The sequence below is a fragment of the Drosophila guanche genome, unplaced genomic scaffold, assembly GCF_900245975.1.
Source record: "Drosophila guanche unplaced genomic scaffold, DGUA_6, whole genome shotgun sequence".
NCBI lineage: Eukaryota > Metazoa > Arthropoda > Insecta > Diptera > Drosophilidae > Drosophila > Drosophila guanche.
The window spans coordinates 2,903,519-2,921,837 of record NW_022995744.1 but is presented as its reverse complement, the minus strand read 5'-3'; the positions used below and the strand labels follow the sequence as shown (position 1 = coordinate 2,921,837).

Here is an 18,319-nt window from a genome sequence, read left to right as displayed (position 1 = left end):
CCTTGTCCCTTGCTGCAGGTGGCCGGTTCGTTATCAGCGCTGCAACCACGCCCCTTCAACACCCTATTGCGAAACACGAAAATTAATTAGCTGCGCCTTTTCCTCCGATCAATCATTCAATTTTCTGCGCCATAAAATCCTTCCAACAAAAAGCAACACTTGCTACAATCAACAAGGACGCCACTTGTCCAACGAGCTGCTGGCTGCCACCCTTGTTGCAAGCTCATGCACTCCCCCGCCCCATTTCCTGTGCTATTAAATCAGCCTCGTCATTTATGCGCTGCGCGGCCCGCTTTCGTTCTGCTTTTTACGATGCGGCTTGTTCTTGCAACAGCCAGCGGAGGTTGAACCATGGCTGGGAGGGAGTGCTCAACCGGGTGGTTATGTCAACGAGGATGTGTCTGCGGTTGATAGGGGAATAGGCTTTGTCATTCCAGGCAGTTTGTCAACTGCGCAATAGTACTCGTATGCAATATTGGAAGTGATCACTCGTATGATCCGAGAATGAATGTAGGTGTTAAATGTTAGTTTGCACTTTTCTCCACTTTTGCCTTTGTCTAAATTTGAATATCATAGGGTAATTTTCCTTCGATCCTGTCCCATACAAATCTTCCCGTTTGTTATGGTATAAAATAATATTAAATTTCTTGCGTCCCAGAATAATGGGCATTTTGAACTTTGAATAAGGTATTTATTGGTACTCAATTCGGTAAGAGTCACAACAAATGCGTACTCTCAGATATTCGTAGTATGTACCAGAGTTAGACAGTGCTGTTGGTGTTATTCTCATGGGCTGCTTTCAGCGAAAGGCTTTCGCTCTCAAATTATTTTATATGAAATAATTCGAAATATGTGTGCCCGCAATGAAATTAGCCAAATTAACACCTTGATAAGTCCGGCAAGGCTTAGTCCGGGAAATAATTGAAATATTTGTTGTTCTAATAAAAAGACCCAAGCCCAAGGGAGCCGTTCGGAATGGGACCACAGCAGTGTACCACATTCAACTGAGTTTGAGGCAGAGAACGCCAGAGAAGAGAGAGTGAGAGAGTTGTGGGTGCATGTTAAAAAAGTTGACCTTTTGTGTCTCCTTTTTCCCTCACTCAATTAGGCGTAGACTCCGCGGCCTTCGGCAGAGGCAGACCGGAGCACAGACCGATGCCGAAATCTCCAACCAGCGTTTGAGAGGCAGCAGTCTATTTGAGCAAATACTTGAAGCCATTTAAACAATTTCCATTAACAAATATGCGCACATTGCCCTTCGGCGGTTTTACAAATACATTTTACAAAAAGTATTTGACAAAAATAGGCAACAAAAACCGAAATACATGTATAATCTTTTTCAACGGAAAAGCATGAAATATTTTTTTAAATTATTTTTATGCACTTCATTAAATATTTCAACAATTTGGAAGCCCGAAGCGATTCCAGGAGCAGAAAATGAGCCAGCAGCATCAGCAGCCTGGCGCACTTTAATCAACCGTAAAATGTTGACCTTTTTTTGTCGGGCCCACAACATGTTGTCGAAATTTCCGAGCAGTGGGCATGGACTGTGGTGGGAGGGGGCTGGCTGTGGTGTGGCAGCAGGAGGTGTGGGCGGGGTGTAGACCTTTCTACACTCTGGGCCTGGTTTTGGGCGCGTGTGGTAAGCCTAATGGACCGAGGACCCGGTACGGCATGCACTAATACTTGTAGTAGCTGGCCAAGAAATTGGGATTGGGATTGAGATGGGAAATGAGAGTGGGTTGGAGACTGCGACAGCTTTCCCAGCTTGCATTTTCAAAATTTACATAATTTATGCCTTTCAGAGGAGGGAGTTCGTAACGTATATGCAGCTGGAGCTGGAGAGCCATATCTCACTTTATGACACCCTGGTACGTTCTCTTCTGCGGATGCCTTTCATAATTTCAAACGTAGCAGGTAGTCGAGTGACTTTGAGGATTTGTCCCAGAGATGACAGGGGCCTTTTAAATGAAAAACATTACAATGAAACACTTGATACACGAACTGGGCTGACGTAGTCCAGGGGCAATGTTATGTCAAAGGCCAGGCTGATCGGAATATTTAACCTTATTTATGCGCATATAAATGCAGAAGGCACTCGCTTTTGGATTTCATATTCAGTGGCCATTCGGTGGCACATGCATTACTTATGCATCCATTCGGTCCACAAAAATTCATAAACATTTGTTGTGCAAATTTTCCTGTGGATATTTCTCACGCCTCTGCCTTTGCCTATGTCGTGCCCTCAGAACCTCCCCCTTTGTAACTATCCTCGTCTCTAGCAATTGCCAATAAATTCACATCAAAGGTCTTTATTTGTGTTTGCTTAGCAGCAAGAGAGCCGAAAAGGATGCGCCCACCAAGGCAAAGGTCCAGGACCAAAGACAGCAACGGCCACAGCGGCAGGGCCTGTGCAAATATCATTTTCATTTCAATTGAGCATCTCGGCTTAGGGCATTACTCGGGATTCAGAACAGGCCGTGCTAACCTACGACACGCCCGTCATCGGCTAATCCCGCTGCTGCCTGGCAACTAGAAAATCATTTAGCAAAGACACCAATACGGACACATCCTGCAGGATGAGGCAGCGTAGAGGCACGTGTCAATTGTTTGGTCCTCCGGCGTCGTCACCCGGCAAGCATTGCAATGAACTCAACACTTGAGCTGCCATGGCTGACAAAGTAACTCCCGGCTTTGGTCGAATGACCGCCAATGGATTTTTAAATGCTCCGCACACGCTCCTACGGCCACGTCCTCGGGGAGTGGCTAAAATTAAACGCCCTGCCGCCCCCGGGCCGATGCTCGTATAAATAACTCAATTGTTTTGCTGACATTTTATTTGACACGTGACTTTGACTGGTTAAACACACGACCTTCCCAGCACCCAGCCTCGAGCCCATCCCCGGTCCCAGGTCGCAGCTTAAGGCTTTGTTCTTTTTGTGGTTCATGTGGTCGCCACCGTCGCCATATTCGCGTCGTCGCATCGTAGCATCGTCGCCGGCAGCAATTAATCTGGAAGGTGTCCATTAAGGCGGACACGCGTTCATAGACGGTGGCAGCGTGGGGCATACAGGTACGAATACGGTTGGGGGCGTATATAGCGGCGGGGAATAGCTCTGTAATAGTGTCAATTTAGTATTTATGGCTGCCCCAGACAGTGATTTGTGTACAAGCGAAAGCACCTCCGGCATACTCACGCTTTAGGGGTTGAGTGATAAGTTTTCCTGGCTTTGGGTGTGTGCCGAGCAAATAATTCAGAGATTTTTAAATAGTAGGGCACCCTCGAATGGTAAGGGGTTACAAAACACCCTTTTAGCTGATGTTTAAGCATTATATATAAGTATTATACACTCATTCAAGAGCGATTAGATCGTATAATCATAATTATTAGAGCCAAAATGCGTAAAAGCAAGGAGGAATGTTGTGAGTCGCGGTCAAATGCGTCCCCACTTTTATGCGCGGGACTCCGTCCGTAAATATGTATGTACATATGTACTTTTGTTGGTATATATGTAAAGACATTTTTCACATACATGCATATATGCATGCTAGAATGCATTTAACCTTACGATTTTGTAAAATTTACATTTTCCTTATTTCTAGATACATATTTCATCTACATTTACACCACCTCTCACACCAACAAGCCGTTTTGGTTTTTACAGAGGGAAATCAGAGCAGTCGAGGGGCACAAGTTAAAAGGATATTTCAAAAATTCGCCCCTCCGCCTTCCGCCATAAAAGCGAACGAGGCATCCACAATTTTGAAGATACGTAAAAACCTTAGACGCAGCTCCGTAGAGATTGTTAATATCCATGATGTAGCGATGCGTGATGTACATAGATGTAGATGAAAGATGTAGCAAAAAAATGTTAAGTGAGTAATGTAAACTTGAACAACAATCAAGTTAAAATCAAAACACCTCACCGTTCCTACTCATTGTACACGATACTCGAAGTGTAAATGGGATATATTGTATTTGTGGTCGGCGAATAGTGCGTAACGCACAGAAGGAAACGTTTCCGACCCAATAAAGTCTATGTCTGTTTTCGCCACACCTCCTTCCGCCTCCACAAAGGGCGATTTTCTGCGAGATGAGCAACTTTGAAGATAGGAGAAATTTAAAGACGCAGCTTCGTACAGAATGGTCTGAATCTGATCTATCAGATCTCAGAATAAAGGCGTGTTGGCGTGAGAAGTGAAAATGCAGATGACAGATGTATTTTTAAACCCGGTACTCGAAGAGTAAATAGGGTATATTGTATTAGTGTGAATAACGGTTGTATGTAACGCACAGAAGGAAGCGTTTCAGACCCCATAAAGCATATATATTCTTGATCAGCATCAATAGCCGAGTCGATAGAGCCATGTCTGTCTGTTCGTCTGTCCGTCCTTCCGTCTTGTTTGTTGGCTAGTTCTCAGTGACTATAAGAGCTAAAACCACCAAATTTTGGCTCCGGACTGCTGTATGCTCACACTGAAACCAGTGTATTTCAAAAATTACCCCCCCCCCCCCTTCCTCCGCGCGAAAAGGGTGAAAACCTCCCAAATCTTTGCAGATAAAAGAAAACTAAAAACGCCATTCCGTAGGGAATGGCCATATCTATTAGATCACCAATTGGGATCCGATTGGATCATTTTTATAGCCACAATGGAGAAATTAATTTCCAGTGGCTAAACCCACCCTGTCCCGCAGCTTTTTTTGTTCTTTTTACATTCTCGCATTCACACTCTGCTTCTGCTTCACTCGGCCTCTGCCGACTCCCCCTCTGCCGACTCCCCCTCTGCCGACTCCCCCTCTGCCGACTCACCCTGCCGTGGCCACTGGAGACTTTTAACCCACCCCGTCCCGCAGCTTATATTTGTTTTTTTTTGAGTGCGGGCGCTGCCACTGCCGCTGCCGCGAGTCTGCAGTGTGTGGGTCTAGGGAAGGGCGGCGAGCTAAAGATGTAGATGACAGATGAAGAAAATATGTAAAATTTGACAAATGACCGCTAAGGTGCAGGTGGTGTACTGAGTGCCGGGTATAAAAGTTGTGACGCGTAAGAAACGTCTCACACGTCCCTTCTCGTTTCGTTAATCGCTACATCGAAATTGGTTGGTCGCAGACGATGGGTCCGCATTGACCAGGTACAAATGTTACTAAAATTGTAAACTCAAAAAAGAGTTGTTTGCCGAATAGAATCGATGACAAATGTATAGAAAATTTGAAATGTTAAGTGAAAAATTCGAAAAAATCATATGTAACATTTTTTGTTTAACGCTAAGGTTACAAACATACATACGTACATTTGAATGTACATTTATACTGACTGAGTACCAGGTATAAAAGTTGTGACGCGTACACGTGTCTCACGGCGGAAAATATTGAGTTTACTTGATTATGTCGATACGGTTCATAGTCTTCGAATACAAAACACCTAAGTGATGATAGAGGTAATTAATAGATATTGCCGAATTCTGTCTGGACGTTGACATGCAAGTGACCCATGCGACACCAAGCCAAAGCCCGTTACGCGCGGAACCCAGCAGAACGCAGCCCTCCTCCCGCCCAACCGACATAGGGGCGCTGCCGCATGACGCGCGGCGCGATGAACCGAACCAGTCGCGACCATGCAGCAAAGATAGATGTTAGGCTAATATTCGAGAAAAATTAGAGCGAAACAACACTAAACTAGAGCAACTATAGCTAAGCAAGCAAAAATTAGCAAAAACAAGCAAAAAAATCAGGAACAAGAAAAAACTAAAATGAAACTAACTACGGGAGAGGTAGGCTAGGAGTTGGTTGAGGATATAATGTGGTAGAGGGAATTATAATCCGAGCATAAAACCCTAAAGGGTTCGTGTGAGGCAGAATTCGATCTACAAAGTGGAAGGAACAAAGGAATAAAGTTTCTAGTGGGTCTAATGGGAATCGTAAAGTTTATGCGGCTCAGCAAGTCAGGGCTGTCTAAAACCCCTCTGATCAAGTTGTGCATAAAAATTACACCAAGCATTTTTCTACGATTAACTAAGGATGGAAGGTTTATTAGAAGGAGTCTACTACGTTAGGATGGCATTCTCACAGGTGCATCCCAGTTGAGGCCACGCAGGGCAAAAAGTAAAAAGTTTTTCTGAACTGATTCAATACGGTTTTAATGTATTGTCAGTTGTACTGAGGGCACCATACACATGAGCCGTATTCTAACATCGGACAAAAAAGCGAGATATAGAGCGTCTTCGTTATATAGGGGTCATCAAATTGGTTTGACCACCTCTTTATAAACCCAAGCACACCCATGGCTTTATTTACCATGGTGGAAATGTGTTCAGAAAACATTAACTTGGGGTCTAGTTTAACACCTAGATCATCAACCAATGTAATTCTCTCAAGAGAACTACCACAGAGGGTGTAAGGAGCCATGAAGGGGCTGGAGCGATAAAACGTCATTATATGCACTTCGAGGCATTAAGGTGTAACGTATTTGCACCACACAATGACTAAAAGCTATTGGATCTGATAGCAAGCGAGAGTTAGATTAAATGTCCTTATACTGGACGCAGAGCTTAACATCATCCGCATACATAAGTACTCGAGAATTTGTCAATACAGAAGGCACGTCATTAATAAAGAGTGTGAAAAGTAAGGGGCCTAAATGGCTACCCTGTGGTACTCCAGAATTAACCATAACAGGTAAAGATAAGGAGTTTTTGAAGAGGACTCTTTGAGACCTAGAATACAGGTAGATAGAAATCCATCTCAACAGATTGGGCGGAGACCCTAGAAGGTCAAGCTTTTGTGCAGAAGGAGAATGGTTTACAGAATCGAATGCCTTACTGAAGTCAGTCTAAATAACATCCGTCTGCAAGTTACCTTAGAAGCCTTTAATGGCAAAGGAGGTAAACTCTAAACGATTAGTGGTTGTTGATCGTCGCCGTATAAATCCGTGCTGAGCTGGAGATATAAGTGATTTGCAGAGATGTTGCAAGTGCGGAGTTAACATTTTCTCGAACATTTTAGGAATAGCGGATAATTTAGATATACCTCTATAGTTTTTAGCGTCAGACTTGCTACCTTTCTTATGGAGAGGAATTATAAAGGATTCCTTCCAGATGGGGGGAAAGCTAGAAGAATGGATGGATAGAGTGAATAATTTAAGCAAAGGTCCGCACAGAGACTCGGGACAGTACCTGAGTATACAGCCGGGAACTCCGTCAGGGACCGGTGAAAATACCGGCTTAACTAATTGAAGTTCATGAAGTAAGGAGCTTTCATTAAACACAGGGCAGAAAATGCCATTTGACCTTGGTAAACTATATGGATACACATGACCTGGGTAGCTTTCCTGGGAATAGGTTGTTTGAAAAAAGTTTGCAAAAAGATCGGCGATTACCTACCTGATCATTGTTTGATAGCGAGGATGGACGTGCGGACGTTCTACGCTTACTGTTTACAAAGCTGTAAAACTGTTTAGGGTCCTGTGAAAAACTTATCCTGCATCGAAGGAGGTCGTTCCTATTGCATTTAGCATTAAGAACCGTGCAATTTGACCGAGCTATTAAGTAATTAGAAAGAGAAGAGGGATAGCCAAATTCTTCAGATTTTGTAAAGTCTTGATTTTAGGTGATTTTTGGTGAACCAAGGAGGCTTCGCAGATCTAGTCGGACATGAGAGTGGAACACATGAGTCAGAAACTGTGTCAAGTACATTGTAAAAAATGTTTGTGCCTTCAATAACGTCAGTGCACCAGTACAGAGCGGACCAATCAAAATCCCTAACTAAGTTATTGAGCTTCGTAAACTCGGCTTTACGAGAGCAGCGGACGCGTTCAGAAAGCCTACCCGCACAATCCGATACAGTAGGTCCAATATCTACCGACATTTCGAAAGTAGGATGATAGCAGTCTTCAGGTATAGTGAGCGGAAGTGCTCGTGTTAACAACGCTACGGTCGGATCCGAGACAAAGCACATATCAAGCAATCGACCCAAGGAGTGTTTTTCACATGGTTGACTTGAGACAGGGACTGGTCTAATAAGCCATCAATAAAATCATGTCGTGACATGGGAACAAGGTTATTAGACTCGTTAACCGAAGACCCAACAGTACCTGGCAGGTTGAAATCCCCAAGATATATTATATGGCCTATATATGAAGTCGGTGGAATATACGAGCAAGTGACATAAATAGACTGGCCGGGAAGAATCAGTCTGACACAGAGGATTTCCAGGTCTTGTGAAACCAGGACTATGAAAAGTTCCCACGTGAAGTAAGAGTCTTATGCAATCAGAACCCCTCCTCCACGTCGAGACGAACGATCATTTATATAAATTGTGTACCGATCTGCCAAAACTTCGGAACTAATAATGTCCGGCTTTAACCAGGTTTTGGTAAACACAATAACATGGGATGAAAATTTAAAACTATCCATAAAAAGAGTGCTCAACTTACTACATACATAAGCCGCGAGCATTTTGATAGGCTACAAAGAGGGAAATTAGTTTTTTGACTGCGAGGAATCGCAGTGGGAAGAGTTAGATGGAGCAGAGGAGGAAGGAGCAATGGCCTCACTACTTGGAAGAGTTATGGGGGGACTATTTTTCTTCTTAGCCTTAAACTCTTTCACCACCAGGGGCTCTGGCCAAAATTTGGAAGAGCAAATGGTCTCGAATTGAGTTGGAGATACGCTAATCTTGAAAGAAGCTATCTCCCTGGCATAAAAGAAATTAAACATATCCACCTTTAATGTAGCCTCATGTAGACGCGAGTAAACAAGTAGGGCCTATTTACTTGCTCAGAGGGAAGGGGCAATATTTGTTCACAGTACAGCCAAAGCATTTTCCAGTGAAATATGTAAATGTTGTGGAAAGTTTCCTGTAGGTCTAATGCAAATTTCCTCCGAATAACCGGCAAACAATACAATTCAAATCGAAAAATTTTGCATACGTATGTATGTATGTGTTTGGAGGGATAGCAGATAAATACATACATACGTATATATACATATGTATATTATACTTGGGAGCCGATGCTCGCCTGCAGTGGTATTGCCAGGCAGCAGAAACGGAAGTGTGAAGCACATACACAGTCCACACACACTACAACCGCAGATGAACAAACAGACACCCATACACATGCACACACACATAGAAACACACGCATACTTTGAGGCCGAAAAATGTGCATGACTTGTTTAGTTTGTAAAAGTTGTGTCCGCCCAAGAGCCACCTATTTGCTGCTGGTGCTGCTGCTGTCCCTAGCAACCGAACCCGCAGCTCCTTGTTTGCCTGCCTCCTGGCTTCGGAGACCTTTGACTTTCTTTTAAAACAATTTGGCTTTGTGTGCTATTTTGTCTGTGTGTGTGAGTGAGTGAGTGCGTTCATGTGGTTGCTGACACAAACCAAAATTTAAACAAAAGAAAAGCTGAAAGCATTCGGCGCTGCTCATGAGACAAACCAACTTAGGCTGTTGGCTAACGGAAACCGCACTCGCACACACATGCATATATATACCTTCAACCAATACACTTTAACCATACACTTGCAGGCACACTCACATATACATATACACATACACATACAACCTTTCACTGCTAAGTGACTCTTGTGCTCTGTTGTTCCTTTGAAGCAGCAACGGGTAACGGCACCGGCAACGTTCACAAGAACTGAAGTATATTGTTAACAGGATATATAATACACAAAATAAAGTTTTCAGCCAAAGTTACACAAAAGTATTTTCCAAGTTCTCCTCGCTTCGCATCCTCTCATTCCTTCTTTTGATGCCACCCACATCAGGTTCCAGTCGGATTCGGAGCTAGCATTAGCTGCTGAGCTTGGAGCTGAGGCTGGGCTCCTGAATCACCTTTCGCTCGATTTGTTTGTTTGATTTTCGGTATTGTTTTACTTTTGTTGAATCTACGGCCCCACCAAAACACCGGTCGTCTAGAAGAAGTAAACACAAAGTAAAGGCCGCTGCCTGTGTACCTCGTGTCCAGCAGTTTTCGACGTTTGGTTTGCGGAATGTTCAAATTGTAATCCAACAAACTGGCTCAAACTGGGTTTTGATTCGCTGGGCTAAATCCACAGTCGTAACATATCATTAGAGGTCTAAAGCAATAGCAAATAATTTTTTTCGCATATGGTTGATGGTTTCGTTAAAGGGTGGAAATTAAAACAACAGAATAAAAATATCTGAGCAACACCCTGTAAGAAACTTTCCTAGTAACACTACTCGACAAAATTTCTCTTTTTATTTACGCCTTGAGCCAACCCGATTTTTATACCCGGTACTTGAAGAGTAAATAGGGTATATTGTATTTTTGCGAATACCGGTTGTATGTAACGCACAGAATGAAACGTTTCCGACCCCATTAAGTATGTATATTCTTGATCAGCATCAACAGCCGAGTCGATAGAGCCATGTCTGTCTGTCATCTTGTTTAGCGCCTGGATCTCAGAGACTATAGAAGCTAGAGCCAGTAAATTTTGCCTCCAAACTGCTCATACTGATAAAAGTGTATTTTTTTTTAATGGCAAAGATAATTAAAACCAGATGTAAGATACCTAAGCTATGTAAACAAAAAAACGTTACCTTTAAAAAAATCTTTAAAAAAATTGCAGCTTATTTTTAATTCTTTAAAACAAACTTCTGTCATAGAAAAAAATTGTCATAAAGCGTTTCCGCTTATTGGCTAGTGCAATAGTTCAGAGCTCAGAGACTCTGCAGAACAGGATGATCGTCGAGAAAGGACCCTGTATATCTTTAGCGGCAATAAATATATAGTAGTCATTGAGAGCATAGTCTTCTTTTCATTTCTGATTCGGACCACTCTCAACTCCCAATAATTTGAGTCGCACAGAGGGTAGCCTCCCATGAGACACCGAACGGTGACACATCGAGGGATAGGATACGGATGCCTCCACACCCGCCATTCATCACAGCGTTCCACAGTAAGCAATGAACACAACTCGCCAATGGGTCGGTGCTATGGCAAAAAATAAACTGTAAAGTGGAGACGGGCGACGAGCGACTGGCTGTCAGCTGGCAGGATCTTTACGAGTATAGAAGCATTCGAACGGGGCAAAAATAAATGTTTTCAAATGTTTGACGCGTACTGACAACAAATAAGCACATCCGATGGGTGGAAAGGGGGCTAAGGCCTCACTCGCACACACTGATACATACTCGTAGCCTCATTCCGCTTTTGTCCCTGTGTGCGTGCGTTTAATGTCCGTAATTTACCGTTAAGTAGACAAGTATTAATGGTAAAATACCAACGGAATGCGTGGCAGAAACGCAGCTCAACAAACATACAAAACAGCCCCATAAGAACCGGAGACAAGACGACAGCAGTCAAACATCCAGTCTTGGAAAGCCATGAAAAGGACAAGAAGCAGCGTCTAAAAACAAAATGGCGACGAGGACAACATCCGTTTGAGTTGACGTTGAAGTTACATGTTAACTGTGGCAGTGCCACCTCCCGAAATTCACCCCCACAGTCGAACGGCCCAACACACTACCACACACACCAGCACAAATAAGCAATTGTCATTGTGGCGCGCGCATGTTGCCTCCGCAGAAGAGATGTCAAAAAAAAAAGAAGTGAAGAACGAACACAGAGAAAAAACGGCAGGAAATTCCAAAGAAAACTCAACTTTGGATTGTTGGCATTTCTGTTGTGTGCTTCGAATTCTGAAGATGGCATAGGGGGGAGCAGGCTTTTGGGAATTGTGGATTGGGGAGTGGGTAGTGCGGCAAGCGACTTGGGATAGGCAAAAAGGAAAGGGAGAAATACTTGCGCGTGAAACTAGTAGATAGGGCGAGAGGCGAATGACAGGAAAGCAGGAGCGACAAAACAAACGCGCCATTTTCCTGACGTTTAGCAATTTGACATTTTACGTGATTTCGGACCGAGACATCCCGGTCCCGGTCCCGGTACTCGCTTTTGTGACTTGCCATTTGCCGAAAATTACAAACTGCCAAACTGTGTGCACGCTGCGCTTACGTAATTGAGTTCGAAGGCGGCCATCTCAACCACTGAGCCAAGTCAACTCCAGACCAGGCCCAGACCCACCAACCCAAAGCCTGCAACTAAGACAGAGCGAATGCCTAAGGAGGAGGACAAGGCAAGGACCAAGCAGCAAGCAGTTGAAGTAAAGCCGAAGCCAAACCCGGAGCTGGAGCACATTTTTCACAATTCATTTCATTTAGCCGCGTTCGCTGTGAGGCAACATTATTACAAAAAATATTGCCCAGAATAGGAGAAGAAATGAAAGAAAAAATGGCAGCATAACTTAAGGCGCTTTCACATGAACACACACAAACACAAAGCAAAAAAAAAAACCAAAAAAAAATAAAAATGGAGCGCTTTAAACGCAAAAAAAAAACGAACAAATGCTGCTGGATAATTTCATTTTTTGTTTGCCTTTCGACCCACGCTCTGGCAACATTTCAAAGTCGTCCGAGGACGAGTCCTCGTTGTCGTCGTCATCTCATCCACATCCACGTCGTCATCATCATGGTCGTACTCGTATTGGATGTGACTAGACTAAGATGGATTAAGCCCAAGTAGCGCACCAGCAGCATTCATCTCCTCTGCCAAGAAGAGCACTGCTCGAAAGAGCACTAAACAATTTTTCTTGATTTCTTTTTAGCATTTCGCTTTCTGCTCGTAACCTCCATCAATTCTGCCTCTGTGTTCTGCACACTGCCACTCACTGCCACTGAATTTTGTCTGCGTGTGCGCGTATGTGTCTTTCAGCATTAGAAAATAATATTTTATTCGCTTCACTTGCAATTTTTCTTGTAGTGTTTGCGCTTCACTGCTCCACAACTCCGCTCGCCGTCCCTCACTGGCTGCACATTCGTGTACGTACATGGATGTATGTCCATGAGGGAGTTGCAGAACGAAGCGCCACCATATTGTTGGAGTTGTTGATGTTGAAAAATGTTACATGCCAGAAATTGCTGGTTACCCACATGGAAATTACGTTGCATGTTTCATTGAGGAAGACCAAGGCGACCTCCTTCCAAGAACTCGAAAGGCCATCAGCAGTTTTACAGGACATGCGAACACTTATCGTCTGACGTTCGTCGATACATTCTCTTATTGCTTTTTACTAATGTTTTAAGCTATGATTCTCCGTACATGTTGTTTAAGGTGTAAGTCTACTTTTTGGCGGTTTGGTGAAACATTTACGATACATCCAGTTGGGAACCACCAAACGCTATGTTAAGATTCTGCACCTAGTGAATTTATAACGAAAAATAAATGTAGTTTACAACGAGAAGGAACGTGTGAGATGCTTTTTAAGCGTCACAACTTTTATACCGGGACTCAGTAGTACAATTCTTTAGTCTTTACAATTAAATTTTAAATTTGTTCGACATATTGTATGTATATTATCTACATCTACATAACTTCAACCACATAACTTGTGGACGCGACACAAACGTTCCAACTCGTTCGAATTTTAAATTACAAATTGTTACAAAAAAATTCGGTATTAAAATATTCTTTTAAATCAATGAATATGAATTTATTAAAAAAACCTTTAAGAGAAAAAACCCTGAGAAATATATTAACTTCATATTAAGTGCCAAAACGTCACTGACTTTTTATTCCATTTGGGACTGCAATAGACTTGTTTAAGATTAAAAAGTGAATTGTATTGAACACAGCAGATCGGCCGTGCCGAGGAATATTTGCACCCGGGGAAAATTGCAAAACTGCGCCAGCAAACACTTATTGTAACCACAACCTTTTATTACCGGTACTCGAAGGGTAAAAAGGGTATATTGTATTTGTGGGGAACATTGGATGTATATACCGCACAGAAGGAAACGTTTCCGACCCAATAAAGTATATATATTCTTGATCTGCATCAATGGCCGTGTCGATAGATCCATGTCCGTCTGTCCGTCCTTATCAGCGCCTAGTACTCAGAGACCAGAGATAGGGCAACCAAGTTTTGCATTCAGACTTCTATGTGCTCACACTGTTACAAGTGTATTTAAAAAATTATCCCCTCCCTCTTCCACCCCTACAAGGGGCGAACATCTCCCACAGCCACAGTTTTAAAGATAAAAGAAAACTGAAAACGCCATTTCGTAGGGAAAATTAACTAAATTAACATTAGACTGGATCATATTAGATCCAGGATGGAGAAATTAATTTACAGTGGCTAAACCCTTTTTTTTTTTTTTTTCCCCATTTTCTCATCCACGCTCTGCTTCGCGTGTTGGCGTGAGAAGTGATCTACATTTAAATGGCATATGTAAAAAAACGTAAAATGTAAAATTTGAAAAAATCCACTAAGGTACCGATGTACTCCTGAGTACCGGGTATAAAAGTTGTGACGCGTAAGAAGCGTCTCAAACGTCCCTTCTCGTTTTTTATATCGATATTTCGACAAAACGTATGTTACTCTGAAAAAAACATACCCTGCATCCTTTGTTTACTTTGTTCTTAATTCATTCAGTTGTGTTCAATTTTAATTTGTTTTAACTTCAACTTGGCCCCCCCTTGGCACGATAGTGCAGCAGATGAAACATCTGTTCACATGAAAGTGGACTTCAGACTTCAGACTAATGCATATGCGAAATCACTCATTTTGGGAATAGTTTCGTTCCCATGAAAATACAGGCCCTCAATTCGCAAACGATTTTGTTTAACAGCATAGCTCGGTGGGTTTTATGTATGGTGAGGACTCGCATTTAATTTTCCAACTATTCACTGAAGCAAAAATGCGCAATATGCGTGGAACATGAGCTCCTGCTGCCACCACACACATCCCCGCTCCACACTTCGCGACCACGCATCAAACCATACGTTGCATCACTTTGGCTTCCACCAACCAAAATCAATTTTATTTGAATTTAACAATTTAACCGTAAAACCACAGAAAGCATTTTAAACGCATTTTTAATAGACTCAAATATGTGTTGCATAAAACGCAGATCCCTGGCCCCACAGCACAACGTCCGCCATCCAGATATTGAGGCATGGAACGGCCAATGCCGAGCATCAATCCCGCCGCCGCATGCCGCCATTTTGTTTTGTTTGTTACAAAATTTTCAACATTACAAAGCCATTGGCATCGCGGCAGCAAAAAGCGCGTTAAAATATCGTTTGCTTTGGGAGCTCCTCGTTGCCCCTGTCCCCTGGACCCCCTCTTCTATAGGTTCTTGCATTTTATTTTGCTGATGAAAAATTAGTTTTTCCATGTATGTACATAGATACATCCTGTGTATGACTGTGTGTGTGTTTTTTGAGAGAGTGAGTTGCCTGTTTGCACATTGTCTGCATACTTTCGGCGCTGGCACAAAGTCGCGTGCCCCTTTCTTTTGTTTACCCACGAGTACCCGAATGGCAAAGAGCTTAATAAGCATCGATTGATTCTTCATGGGATAGTTGATGCCATTAAGGTTTTTCCTTAACAACAATGTAGTAAAGCAGATTAATTTTCGGTTTATATTTATGCACAGAAGATAGAGAAAATAAACTGCAATATAGTTTGCAATAGCTTATTTTTGATATAGTATCAAAAATAAACAAAATCAGATTTATTTAACTGATTCCTTTACAATTTGTAGATATGTACATATGTATGTATGTACATATGCATGTAAAAAGTATTATGAATTCAAAAACATCAAACTTTTCAACTACTTTTTTCTGTACCACACTTTCTATGGGTGTAGGAATGAACATCCAAGAGAGTGGAAAACACCCACATTGAACACACATGTTACTCGACCCGAAACCATAACGCCAACTGACCATGAAATGAAAGTGCATAAAGAACTTGTATGGATCTGAGTCTGCTGACAATTGCACGTTGTGTGGTCGAATTAAAAAAAAAAAAAACACAGAATAGAATGTTTCCGCTGAAATGGCCCCAAATGGTTTCAACGTCCAGTCTTTTCATATTGCATAATGGAGGGTTAGTCAGGGCAACCTTTGAAACGGTTCGCAGATAAATGAGAAGTACATCATGGGCAGAAGTTCTTTTTCCCAGATGAGAAGTATGCTTTGGAGGCCGTCTGGTTCTCGACTAGCGATTCCTTGCAGCGATGCGTTAAAGCTGCCACGTGTACAAGCCATGGATGGAGGTGACGAAGTCCCGCCTTCTGCTCTGACAATTTCAACATAAATTTCGTCAATTTTTTCTTCGACAACTACGTTGAGGAGCTGGGGGGACGCGCCATCTGCCGCCATGCAGTTCAATGGAAGCATATTGTCGGTTCAGGGCGCCATGGTGGGGGGCTTGTGCGTCACCTTCACTATTGTATGTACGGAATGAACAGTATGGGTGAGGGAGGCCATGTCCGCGCCACAGGATGCACGGACGGCCATCGAAGCTTTAATTCTTGTCTAAGCCTGGTTCCAGTACAAGGTGCTGCCTCAACGACAGTCATTAGAAATTCAATAGTATCCCAAAGAGCACCCTGTATCACCCCGGCAACGAGTACACTTAATATGTAGCTCAAGCAGCGGCCTCGGCCAGGGGAAGACCCTCGGCTGGCAGGCGCAATCCAAGAAAATGCTACAAGCTTACCCACTGACACTTGGACTTCGGCCCCGGACTTCTGTTCCAATTCCTACGTGCCCCGGACTTTTTCTTCGCTGCTGGCAGCCGGCAGGTGTGTGTGTTGGCCCGTCCTTGCTTTTGTACTCTGCCCCAGATAGAGTGGACGAGGCCAGTCGTCGTCGTCGTTGCCGTCTGACTTCTCTGCTCAGTTGCAGGGAGTCCCAGGCACTGGCGTCACGTGGTCACAACATAAAAACGTGATGAAATTTCACAAAAATAAAATCTCTCACCCATGCGTCTCCGACCGACAAACGACTCCGCCCTCAACCATTGCCCCCAGCCAGTGCCCGCTCGACCTCCTCCGGACCCGTTTCAGTGACAACGTCAACGGCCGGCACTTGGGTGTCGAATTGTGGGCGAGGTCTGTGCTTTTACGACCTGGGCTATTCGATTGCTTGACATGGCTAAATGCGCCTTAGTAGCGTAAATAAGTAGTAAAAAATTTATGGGGTTTGCGTTTTTGGGGCTGGCCCAACAGTTGCCGATCCGAAGGGAAGGGCAATCGGACGATTAATAAAAATCGCTTGCCTCTCTTGAAGCTAACTCTGGTCTTAACTTTGTTTTTTGTTTAAAGCTGCCAGACCGCGACATGATAACAATTGGAAATGTCATATCAGGGGATGACAGGAGAGGGAAGACCAAGAACTTTAATAAAGTAATCTGAAGATCCCTGAACCATCAGATATCCAGTCCCAGCTGCAGTCCCCGTTCCAGTTTCGGTTTCTGCTGGTCATAAGCGGAGCTAATAAAAAGCAAAAGGCAACAAACAAAATAGCAACAAACAGCAACGGACAGCACAGCTGCAGCAGCAGGAGGCAGGAAGTCAGTCGCATCGAGGCGCGGAAAGAGTTCTCTCCTCGAGCCCCGTCCATTTTTATAATCGCATTTTTATGATTAAGACACATTTTATGGGATTTTAACTGCTATTATTTTCGCTTTTAACTGTCACAATAAAGTCAAAGTTAAAGACAGCAAAAGCTGCACACAGAGTTCCTTTGTTTGAGCGCTTCGTTCGCTGCGTTCCCCGAGTCTTTTCTCGTGTCTGTTGTCTGCTTTATGCCTTGAGCGCCTTTACTTTACTCCCCCACAGGCCCGAGCACAGCAGAGTGGAGCAAAGGAATGGTACGACATGGATAAGGCTGGTGGGTGCGATTCATCTAGCTTGGGCAAAATTTCCCATGCAAATTTCAGGAGAGGTTATTTTCCTTGTGCGATTAAGTGCGAGTATTCCTAAGCATACTCAGTCATACATAGGAACCAAGACTAAGAGTCCCCCTTCCGAGTAGTTAATAGGTTTTACTACAGTCTCGTCTCGTGTTCAAAAAATGATACAGATCTGCTGAGTTATTAACATTTTCCTAGTAATAAAGTTGAAGTATGCATACTTGGGAGGACATATTAATTCTGTTTATATGATGAGGTCTTAAAGTCGGAGCCTGCAATTATTGCGTTCATTGTAAGACTGTTTGGTCAGAGCCAAAACGGCCAATAAATATTGTTCTTAAAATTGATGGGCCGCACATCGATGTTGGCTGCTTAACGTAAACGTTTATGGGGGCAGTAAAAGAAAATCTGCAGAACGGACCCCGTCAAAATGCCACGATATGAACTCTTTTTTAATGAGGTGCTAAAAATGCTGTTATTGTTATGACAGACGGGAGGCCATCCGCCTCCTCCGAACGGTGCTGACAGACAGCCCGGAGCTGCTTTTGCGGCAGGACATTAAAGCAAAACTTTCGACAAGGATGC

At 43.3% G+C, this 18,319-nt stretch overlaps 1 protein-coding gene across 1 annotated transcript; it reads right to left on the bottom strand.

Moving 5' to 3' along the window:
* Nucleotides 1-10,681: 10,681 nt before the first annotated feature.
* On the bottom strand, nt 10,682-11,338 carry LOC117580422. The gene is given in 3 exon segments (XM_034266974.1): nt 10,682-10,737; nt 11,163-11,271; nt 11,273-11,338. Coding segments are annotated over 3 exon segments (231 nt in total).
* Between the last annotated feature and the right edge of the window lie 6,981 nt (nt 11,339-18,319).